The sequence below is a fragment of the Rhododendron vialii genome, chromosome 13a, assembly GCF_030253575.1.
Source record: "Rhododendron vialii isolate Sample 1 chromosome 13a, ASM3025357v1".
NCBI classification, from domain to species: Eukaryota; Viridiplantae; Streptophyta; class Magnoliopsida; order Ericales; family Ericaceae; genus Rhododendron; species Rhododendron vialii.
Genome location: NC_080569.1, coordinates 4,974,975 through 4,985,645, shown reverse-complemented (window position 1 = coordinate 4,985,645; position 10,671 = coordinate 4,974,975). Strand labels below are relative to the sequence as shown.

Below are 10,671 nucleotides of genomic sequence, written 5' to 3'. Positions count from 1 at the left end.
AAAGCATACTAACCACGGTTCCCCCAACCTCTGCCACGACCACCGCCTCGGCTCGAGTTTGAATATCCAGCATTTTCTGTTAGTAAGAAAATGTGGTGAAAATCACAGAAATGCATTCTGACCAATAACATACAAAAACATAACTTCACCAAAAAAATTCACATTACATGTCATTCTAGATAATACCTTGGTAGTTTCGATATCCACCTCGGCTCGAGTTTGAATATCCAGCATTGTCTGCGAGTAAGAAAATGTGGTCAAAATCACGGAAATGCATCCTAAGTCAAAACATACACAAGCATAATTCCACCAAATATTCCACATTACAAACGTATTTCAAGCCAATACCTTGGTAGTTTCCATATCCACCTTGGCTTGAGTTTGAATATCCAGCATTTTCTGTGAGTAAGAAAATATGGTGAAAATCGTGGAAATGCATACCTAGTCATTAACATACAAAAGCATAACTTCAGCAAATTTCCCGGATAACAAATGTTATTCTAGATAATACCTTGGTAGTTTCCATATCCACCTCGGCTCAAATTTGAATATCCAGCATTTTCTGTGAGTAAGAAAATGTGGTAAAAATCATGGAAATGCATTTTATGTCATTAGCATACGTAAGAGCGTAACTTGATTCTACTTTATGCATTACAGATGTAATTACAGGAATAATACCTTGATAGTTTCCATATCCACCTCGGCTCCAGTTTGAATATCCATCATTTTCTATGAGAAAACAATGTAGACAAATTCATGGATATGCATGGAAGCCATCACCATACCAATAAACATTACCCGTTCGTATTTTCTGCAATATGAAATGTAATTCCAGGAACAATACCTTGGTAGTTTCCATAACCACCCCTGCTCCAACCCCGTCCTCCTCTACCTCTGCCACGGCCTCGGCCTCGACCATACGAATCTAAAAATGATATGAAAGTACCTTTTACATAACAACAATTACAGCTTCGAAGACAATTAAACCTATTTTGTCGTTGACATTACCTTCATAAACAGCATTATACGGTGCACGTGGTTGTCGAAGGGGTTGTCGCTGCTGCTGATAATTCTGATGTGGCTTTGGTTGCTCCACATTGGATGGAGCTTGGTACCTGCATACAAACAGCTCAAATCAGGGCCAGATTCGATTCAATGACCCACGAACTAAAGGAAGTCACTTGACAGCCAAATGCAACACATTTAGCCAAAACAAGTGTCCAATACAAAAAAACTACAAAACCTCTAAAAGTGACCCAAAGGAAGAAATTAGGCCAGCAGGCCCAGCATTCAAGATTTAGCCTGATTTCTTAGACTTTGAAATAGTAACTTTAGGATTTAGAAGAATGAAACTCACCCGGGAGAGTTCTTGTTTAGATCCTTGGTTGACAAGGTAATTGAAATCATGGATACCTTACGAGTCTGCTCCACACTGTATTAGACATGTCCAAGTGAGTAGCAGAAGTATAGCTTCATATCTTAACATGCAAAGTGGTGGAGAAGACTAGAAACTTACGGTAGAAGACCCTCTTCAATGGGTTCCCACACATCGGTTATGCTTACTGAACTGATGGCAGTAACTTGATGCAACCAAGGAATTCTCCTCTGTTTCAGGATAAAGACCGAGCTAGTGAGCCAATGGGGAGGAAAAAGAAAACAAAAAGGCAGAGAAGTGAACAAGTAAAAAGCAACAAGAATGTTTCTTCTTTTTCTTCTTTTTGGTAAGTAGAAAGGAACAAGAATGTAATTTCGATGAAGCAACCTTCAAAATCTCTGTTATGGCTACTGTCTTACTAATTGCCTGTCCCATTGCTTTGAAGACAATCTCTCTCCCCTGTTTCTCCTACACAAAAAATCATCCACATAACTACATAAGTAATGGCAGAATAATTCCTGACAAAATTCAAACATATCACTGACAGGAAAACAATATGGCTGTGTTTGGGTCTTGGATTTGTGGAGGGGAAAAATAAGGAAACGAAAGATGATGAAGTAGAATTCCTTACCTTTCCTTTTCCCTTAAAAAATCCCTCCAAAACTTGTACAGATTTTAAGGTTACTTTGGAGGAGCTCTATATGTATACACTGTACAGTATACTATAGAAGTTCTCTCCTTGAGGTGTTGTACAACAGATATATCAACAGTTGAATGGAAAACAACAAAACAAATTTACTTGTGACAAAAAATTATAGGGATTGTATAAGGGAACATAAAATGGTTGTTCTGTCAGGGCATCTTAGATCAAAGAATGGCATTCCAAAGGCAAAAGGGTATTTATAATGTTCCGAAAAACCATAGATACAAAACAAAACAGTATTGGACTCCCACCCAAGCATATGGAAACCATAGCTTCATTCAATCCAACTTAGAGCTGCAGCTTCGATTTCGAGTTCAAACCAGCACATGTAACGAATAGTTAGGCAAATTGGCCCACTGAGACAGACCTATTGGCAGATAAGCAACTCTGAGATACATACCATTATTAGTTCAACACATTGCTCTAGTTCTGCCAAAGGATAAAATACAGCACCCATTGTTTGCCTTGTGTCAAACTTTTGTGGATTATCGGAGAAGTAGTTTTTTTTTTTTTTCGTTCTACCCAAATATTTTTGAAAATATTCAAAGACAAAGTCCACAATCCCATTCGTTGCCTACTCGTATCAAGACGAACCAATAATCTAAAAAAAATTGACACAAGACAAACAAACGCGAAAAAAATTTGAATAAAGATAAAACTCAAAAATCCCAAAAAACTCCCAAAAAATCCAAGGAGAATACCTTAATACTAGTACAGATAAAACCCATCAACTATAGAAGAAGATAAATCGCAATGAACCAAAGAAAGAGTGAAATAATGTGTGTGCATGTGTGTGAGAGACAGAGAGGGGGTACCTGAAGAAGACCGGTGGCATAGCTGAGGTAGTTCCTAACCAAACCCTGTGATGTGATTCGAATCTCGTTCTCGTGTATGGGTTCTTCTGGCCTCGGTTTCTCCACCTTCTGGTATCTATCCATGGCTTTGGATTTAGAGAGCGGGGGGGGGGGGGGAACGAAAGGGAGATCGTGGAGAGAGAAAAACCCTAAAACCCTTTTTCGCAGAGGAGGTGGGAAAGAACTAAAAACAGGCGTACGGGTGCTTTTGGGGCACTAAAAGTTACTACTCGCGTTTTGTAAAGCGTGAAAACACGAACGGTGAGGATTTGGCACTGTCACACATAATTTTTGTCAACCTTCAATAAAATTCAGATATATTGACATTTTCAAAATAATAATAATAATAAAATTCAGATGTGTGTGTGTGTGTATATATATATATATATATATATATATATATTTTTTTTTTTTTTTTTCCATTCCTGTATTTTTTGGTAAGAAAAATGTGATGGAAATTGGTTCTGCCAATGTATTAACAACAACTCATAAGATATCGGGCAAAAAAAACTCGCTTGAAATCGGAAATATGATCATCAAATATGGTCAACCTAACATTATCATTGTAATTGTTCATTTTATGAATAGGTCTTCGTGGGACTTTATTTTAGAAATCTGTATAATATGGAATAGCGGTTTTTGAATTCTCTATATTTTGAACTTTTAGATTTGTACATATTTTTTCTATGGTTGAGATTTACAGGAAATAAGACTAGAAATGTATTTGGAAAAAATGAATATTTGGAAGAATGATGAAATAAAAACTAAAATTGATGTTTCCTAATCTTATTCTGATTCCTTATTTTTTATTTTTTCTTACCGTTTATTTACTCCTAACAATTGTACATTAATGTCTCTCTAATTTTTTTTTAAAAAAAGAGAAAAATACCAAAACTTTTCAGATTCTGTACTAATTTGGAGAATATATATATAGGAAAGCGTTTCGGGAACACAAAACAAGATTCTCTATCTCAACCATTGAAGCCAATATATGATTGAGATTAGAAGTTCACAAAAAATTACTCCTAACCACAAAGAATTACTCCAAGTGCAATTCGACGCAGCCAAGTGCAATTCGATGCAGCCAAGTGCAATTCAGTAATTCTGTATGGCCAAGAGTAATTCTTTGTGGCGAGGAGTAATTTTTTGAGGACAGAAGTAATTTTTTGCAGTCAGGAGTAATTTTTCGCGGCAAATAGTAAGTCTTCACGGCCATGAGTAATTCTTCGAGGCCATAAGTAATTCTTTGCGGCCAATAATAATTCTTCGCATCATATTCTTTTTCTTTTTAACTAATAGGTAAGAGAACAAAATTATTGTTCAATACAACTTGAGTTGTTGGTTTAGATGATTTGGAGTTTTATGATCTATCTGGGATTGAAAATTATAGGTTTTTTGTTGAAGTCTTTTGGGTAGACAGAGTTTTAAACTCTACTCCTTACTTGGTTATATGTAATCTTGGAACTATTTTGCTTTTCTATTTTTTTAGGTCAGTTAAAGAAATAAGTGCGATAGGGGTGTCACTTTTGAGTGAGTGGACGTTAAAAAAATTGAATTCGAATTGAAATACATTCTTAATATCTATGATGTTATCCATGAACGTGACTAACGGAATTAAACAAATTTTGTAACATTTGTTGTGTTAGACTATTTTATGAACTTGGTTAGATGGACCATGTTTGAAGCAGTGGCGGAGCCACTTGAGGACGAGCGGGGGCATGCGCCCCCACTGAATACTCTTTTTTTTTTTTTTCTTTTCAGATTTTGTATTTTTCCTTGTAATTGGCTTCTTAAATTATTCTTTGTTTAATTACTTTAATACATTTTGTATATATTTCATTCTCAACTTTTTGTTTCCAATATTACAACAATTCCACTACACTTGCAAAGTGAGATGTTTAATGAATAAAAAGAGTCACCACTCACCATTTGAAACTCCTCAATACATAATGTCCAAATTTGTAAGTGGCTAAACCATGGGTTATATGCATTATACTTCATTAATTATTCACTATTTTGAAAGTAATCTTGTCTTTGTCGATAGAACTCACAACGCGTGACGAAATTAGATGTTTAAGCATAAAATTTGAAAAGAAGAGCACATTTTTTCTGATTGGATCAAGATTGCTAAATATTAACATGCATTTTAGTTATTGTGTATCTAACTGCTATTAGACTTGGTCCATTGAGACAATTCAAACAATTGATTTATTTTGATAGTTTATGAAATTACTACCTTCCTTAGTAAATGTGTTAGCTTTTTTTTAAAATTATTTTTAGCACAAACATTCTTTTATTATTTTGGTGTTGCTAATTATGATTTTATTTTTTGTTGAAGTGTGTTTAAAAAGTGCCCCACTATCGTTAATTCCTGGCTACGCCACTGGTTTGAAGCCTATTCTTAAAATGAAGATTTCCGAGAAGTTGATTTTGTTGGGAGAAAGAATTTTTTTCTAATTCACGATTACTTGTAATGCTCCTCTCGCATGAGGTATGACCATACGCATATGCGAAACTCACTTCATGTGAGATAGCGTTAAAAAGAACTGTTGTATCCACACAAAAAACTTCGAAAAAGTAAGGTTTGATACTTCATTTAAACTATGTTTAAAAAGCATTGCGCCGAGCAAATTACTAGTTTTTCAATAAGATTGTGTTTTATAGTAAGTTTTATGGACACAATGTAGGTTGTTTTTAGACTTCTCTTTTTGTTAGTGGTTAGAAGAAGAAAAGATAACAACTAGGAAGGCCTATCTCTCTCGAGGAGATGTTTTAAGTCAGGACGAATACAACTTGGAAAAACTGTAACATTCCTATCTAAACTATTAACGGTGTGCTCGTTCGATGCATGAGACAAAAAAATTTATATATATATATATATATTTTTTTTTCGTTCCTGTGTATCAAACGGACACACAGCTAGTTGATAGAAAAAAAAACGTCAATATAAATTTTTTTCCATCTCGTGCGTCGAACGGATACATCTTTGATTGATAGAATATATAATATCTTTTTCTACCACCAATAAAGTTCCCATACAATGAGGGGACAGGCCACTTGTTTCACCCCTGCAAAAGATAATAGAAACACTAGTTTCAAATCAAATACCGAGAAATCGACAAATTTGTCTGTGACAACACTACCATTAATTTTCCTCCCAAATGTATGGGTATACGGCTACTAACGAGACTTCAACGAGGAAATTATAAATTCGAGTTCGTGACTTTTTCATTTGTCGTGTTGAATCGCACTCCGCTCTAATTTGCACTTCTTTTTTTTTTTTTTTTTGCTTTGTGAGCATGATTTTGGCTTCTCGAATATGGTGAAAAACTCTTCGTTCCATCGGGTTTGGATTTCTAGTCACTCATCTTTCACCATCAGATTCGCACATTGCATGAAAGTGATCGAAGTTCCCATATAAAGAGATACATATTGCTTTATATAAGTCACAAAAAAATGGTTAGAACCTTGATTACAACCTCATCATGAACTTAATGTTACATTAAATTCCCTTGATCCTTCCCGGAATTTGGATTGAACGAAGTCTGAGTTGACAATATATAACTGCCTTAACATTGACTAATCACTTGATTCAACCCATTAAACCTTCTGTAGCAGACCCTTAATCCTCAAAGCTCTAGCACCACAACTGTCCAATACAACAAAAAATAATAATAAGCACGAGAGAGAGAGAGAGAGAGAGAGAGAGAGAGAGAGAGAGGCCTTACATTCTGAGTCTGTAGTGATCCAATTCCCTGTTCTTGGACTGAAGTTTTCTGGGTCATGGAGGGGGGTGGAATTCGAAGAAGGCAGGTTGTTTGTGGGCTGATCATTTATGGAAGAAGCCAAAGAAATAGCTGAAAAGGCAGAGGAAGTGGTGGAGCAGCTCTCCACATCCCATCTGAAACTGATTTTGGGTGAGTCAGAGATGAATTGATCATCATCAGGTATTGCTTTAAGGGTTGCCCTGTAATTCCTGAATTGCATCACCTGAAATCAATTTTACCGGTAATTAAGAAAAGTGAGAAAAAAACTTTTCCATTGGAATTTGAATTACGAGATGGATCCTGGTTAGGAAGTCCACCGGCCTGTTGGTGTTAAAATGACAATGTCAAAGTCGTTTTTCAACTTGGTACGTTGTCAAAAAGCCAGAGGTACCAATGTTGTTGCACCGATTCGGTGCAATTTTGACTCAATCTCGAATCCAGACAATCGAAGTAAACTCGTCTCATTTTTCTTCCGATGCAAAGTAAATGACTTGGATGATGTGACAACAGCCAAATTAAGCACCAAGAATGAATGACATTGCCAACATCTGGCATCGAACTTGGCAAAAGGGTGGGGAGAGTTCTGTGATTCTAAATGTCAAATTTTGACTTTGTATGGAATTGGGCAAAGGGAGATAATTGTTACCTTTCTGCCCAAATACTTTCCTCCTTTCTCATATTTAGCAGCAGCAGCCTTTCTTAGAAGCTCCTTCATTTTAGCAATGCTTTTGGATTTGTGATCCCCCTTATGCTTGTCTTTCTGCTCATCAGCTGAAGAAGGTGACGCCGAGTCGGTGGTGATCGGAATAACCTTACTCCCTGAATCAGCTACTTTGTGACCCATTCCCAGTCCTCGAGCAATTTCTTCCTTTATCTTCATTGTAAAAAAAGGAAGTGTACTGATTTGGGTTCAAATTTATGCAACCAAATCTACTTCCTTTCTCTCTCTCTCTTTGAATTCAGCTGTTTGGTCTGAAACAAAGACAATCAAGAATGGTCAGATAAAAACGAAATAGACTGTTAATTAGGACATGATTATGTTCTTCATGAATGGGTTTGTGAAATTAGAAGTGAATTAAGTTGTTTCTTACCATGCATTTAGCAGCTCGATCTGTTGGTGGTTTCTTGTCATGTGCAACCTTGAATAGCAACTGAACGGCCTGTTATATATGAAAATTCAACGATGGAGGGAGGGAATCATCAGCTACTGAGTTAATTGCACATGCCATTATTTGGCATATCCAATATTAAAAACCACCCTGCATGTTACTGTTGGTAATACTATGGGGCACTCCAAAACATGCAGTATTTAGAATATTGAGAGAGAGAGAAAGAAAACAGCCCCAAGGGTTAGTCCGGTTTGCTAGTGGTTTTGCTTTCCAAATAATTGGCTAGAGTCTGATTGAGAGAGAGGGGAGTTCCAATGGTGAGTTCAATTGGTTGATGGTTTTGCTCACCAATTGACTAAGATTCGATTCTGAGGTCTAGTTAGAAGCAAATTATTTTTTTGTTAATTCCTTAATCTTGGTGTGAATGGCTTACCTTTAACCTGACCGAGAAGGGAATTAGTCGAGGAACATTAAGCTGGCCTAGACACCACTAGAGAGAGAGAGACTAGAGAGAGAGAGAGAGAGAGAGAGAGAGAGAGAGGTTGTTGGTCAAAAGGACAGCACACGAGATCTATCTGTGCTGTCTATATATGCTCCCAAAGATTCTTGATGAGAAGAAGACAAGGAGTCAAATGATCAGAGGGTAAGAACTGAATCTAGGAATATGATTAAGACAACTAGGCAGTGAGTGGGGGCAGGTTGGCATTTTGTGGTTCTCTCGTTAATCCGGATTATCTGGTGTTATCACACACGATGAGCTTATCATTGGGGCGAAAAAATTGCATATCGTCAACAGCTAATGCTTTGGACACAAATATACGAAAACAAGACGTATGACACAAATGTATTCGAAGTCATTCACTACGAGTATTTTTATATTGCAATGTAGTAGGGTATTCATGTACTTCAATGTCTCAAAATATGTGTCTGTCTGAATTTATGACTATAGATACATCCGTATCTGAATTTATACAAGTAGCACTACTCATTTAGTAACTACGAAGATAATAATATTGTCCTTGTTACCGTGGCACCTTCTCTTTACCATACACTTGTTCGATTGAGGTCCGAATCCGAAGTTCATCGGTTTCTTTTGCGGCCAAGATTTGATCGAGATCCGTTGGGCCCCCTTTGCCCATATGTTTAGAAACCCTATAATTTGTGAACTGTAGATTTTATTGATTAAAATCACTCACAAATTAGTTGGCCATAAGTACTATTGCAATGCATGATTAACCCAATAATATAGGTTGTCTTCAATGCCACTCCTAAATGAGATGAGAAACTTTAGCGCAGGCAGAATACAACCTGAAATAACACATTCCTATTCAAGCTATTAGATGCGCCAATGGGCAACTATATTCGTCTCACGGCAAAAATAGCACTGGCTCGTTAGCACAAAGTCAAAACTCAAAACCACACTACTGAACGTGTTAGCCTAACTGGGCTCATTTGGACTTGGCGGATCACCAGTCTCAATAGGCTAAGCACTTGGGCCGAACCATGCATGTAGGTGCATCCCCCTGATCACGCTGCCCGAGCGCATGTTCCAAAGCGAATCATCCTGGGTTGGGTTCAGACAGACCCGAACCAAATGATTTTGGGATCCGCATCTATTGCGGAAAAGCCGTTAGGCCACGTCAACATAACCATTTTGGATTCGTTACCTCATCCATGATGCCGCACTAAACGGTTAGGGATGTGCCCAGCACAAGGTGACTTGAAGATTAAGCCAAGAGGTCCTGTATAAAGTAAAACTCCATACCCTAAAGAGGTATGTCGTTACTATTTATCTAAGAGCTCTGCATTTCATCTTCTCGATGAAGGACTTAATCACTGAATTGCCTCTCCGGTCATCACCGGTCGGTTAGGCGCTAACGGTGGTTCCTTGCCTAGTTTGTAGGGATAGGTCTGAAGACGAAGCTTAGGTCAGACCAAGCCGAAGGTCAAGCTAAGGGAGGGATTTTGGAGGAACGCCACCCCACTTAGGTTTTTCTTCTTCTTCTTTTTTTTTGTTTGGAAAAGTGAATTCTGATCATTCCAACTCGCATAACGAACACACAAGTTACTCATAAATTAGTGAATTATATGGTTGGTTGGTTGGTTGGTAAGCATGTGGGGCAAGGGGATATTTAGGTAGGGAAGGAAGCCTCATTACAGAGTGTTTATAGTAGTTGAAGTGGGAACAATATGCTCATGTTGGGCTCACTCACATGGCCCCAGTGGCTAAAATGCTCTTTTTCAAATAAACTTTCCTATTCAAGGAAAAAAACAGTAAAACTTTTTTGATCTTGGTCATGTATACTTGATTTAATAGCGTTCACTCTTTGATGCAAACAATTAGGGATTAGGAGTTTTGTCTAGGTTGGCCCGATGGAGTGTTGTTCACTAGAATTTTGGCGGACGCGTGAAATTAAGGAACAGTTCGACTTAAATTAAGTCAAGTATTTTTTGGGTTGTTTTTATATATTTCATTTGATTCACGTTAAACTGTTTAGTTTAATCATTCTTCTTGATGATCAGAATATAAAACAAAAGTCATGATCAAAGTTTAAAAAACTGGTGTCGTTTGTTCTTCTCAACTTTTTCTTTCTTTCTTTTTTTTGAATTTGGAAACCAAATTCTTTATTATGGTTGTTGCATGGCATGTAAAATTTTGTTAAGCTATGAATTTGGTATGGTTCTTAAAGTTATATATGGTTGTTGCATGGTTATTTTCTTCATAGCTAGGATTTCAATTCGAGGGGGCCAAATTCAAAACTTCGGTCTTATTTTACAGCCACCTGAAGAGGTTTTAAAAGATCAACATACGTTATGTTGAGAGGATCTAGTACCAGTTTTAATGGACAGTTGTTGGATTTGG

General features: G+C 37.0%; 1 protein-coding gene across 1 annotated transcript; it reads right to left on the bottom strand.

Moving 5' to 3' along the window:
- Nucleotides 1–6,350: 6,350 nt before the first annotated feature.
- Nucleotides 6,351–7,975, bottom strand: LOC131314173 (uncharacterized). The gene is made up of 4 exons (XM_058342665.1): nt 7,791–7,975; nt 7,346–7,671; nt 6,661–6,922; nt 6,351–6,581 (listed from the first exon to the last, which is right to left on the bottom strand). Exons 2-4 carry the CDS (start codon nt 7,577–7,579, stop codon nt 6,562–6,564), a joined length of 516 nt encoding a protein of 171 aa, XP_058198648.1. The 5' UTR covers nt 7,580–7,671; nt 7,791–7,975; the 3' UTR covers nt 6,351–6,561.
- Nucleotides 7,976–10,671: the final 2,696 nt, after the last annotated feature.

Bases quoted from the DNA above. Each gene is read 5' to 3' on its own strand.
- LOC131314173 (XM_058342665.1), bottom strand. From the start codon at position 7,579: ATGAAGATAAAGGAAGAAATTGCTCGAGGACTGGGAATGGGTCACAAA. The intron at 6,923-7,345 runs GTAACAATTATC...AATTGATTTCAG, and splicing joins GAAAGTATTTGGGCAGAAAG to GTGATGCAATTCAGGAATTA. The intron at 6,582-6,660 runs GTAAGGCCTCTC...TGTATTGGACAG, and splicing joins GATCACTACAGACTCAGAAT to TTGTGGTGCTAGAGCTTTGA.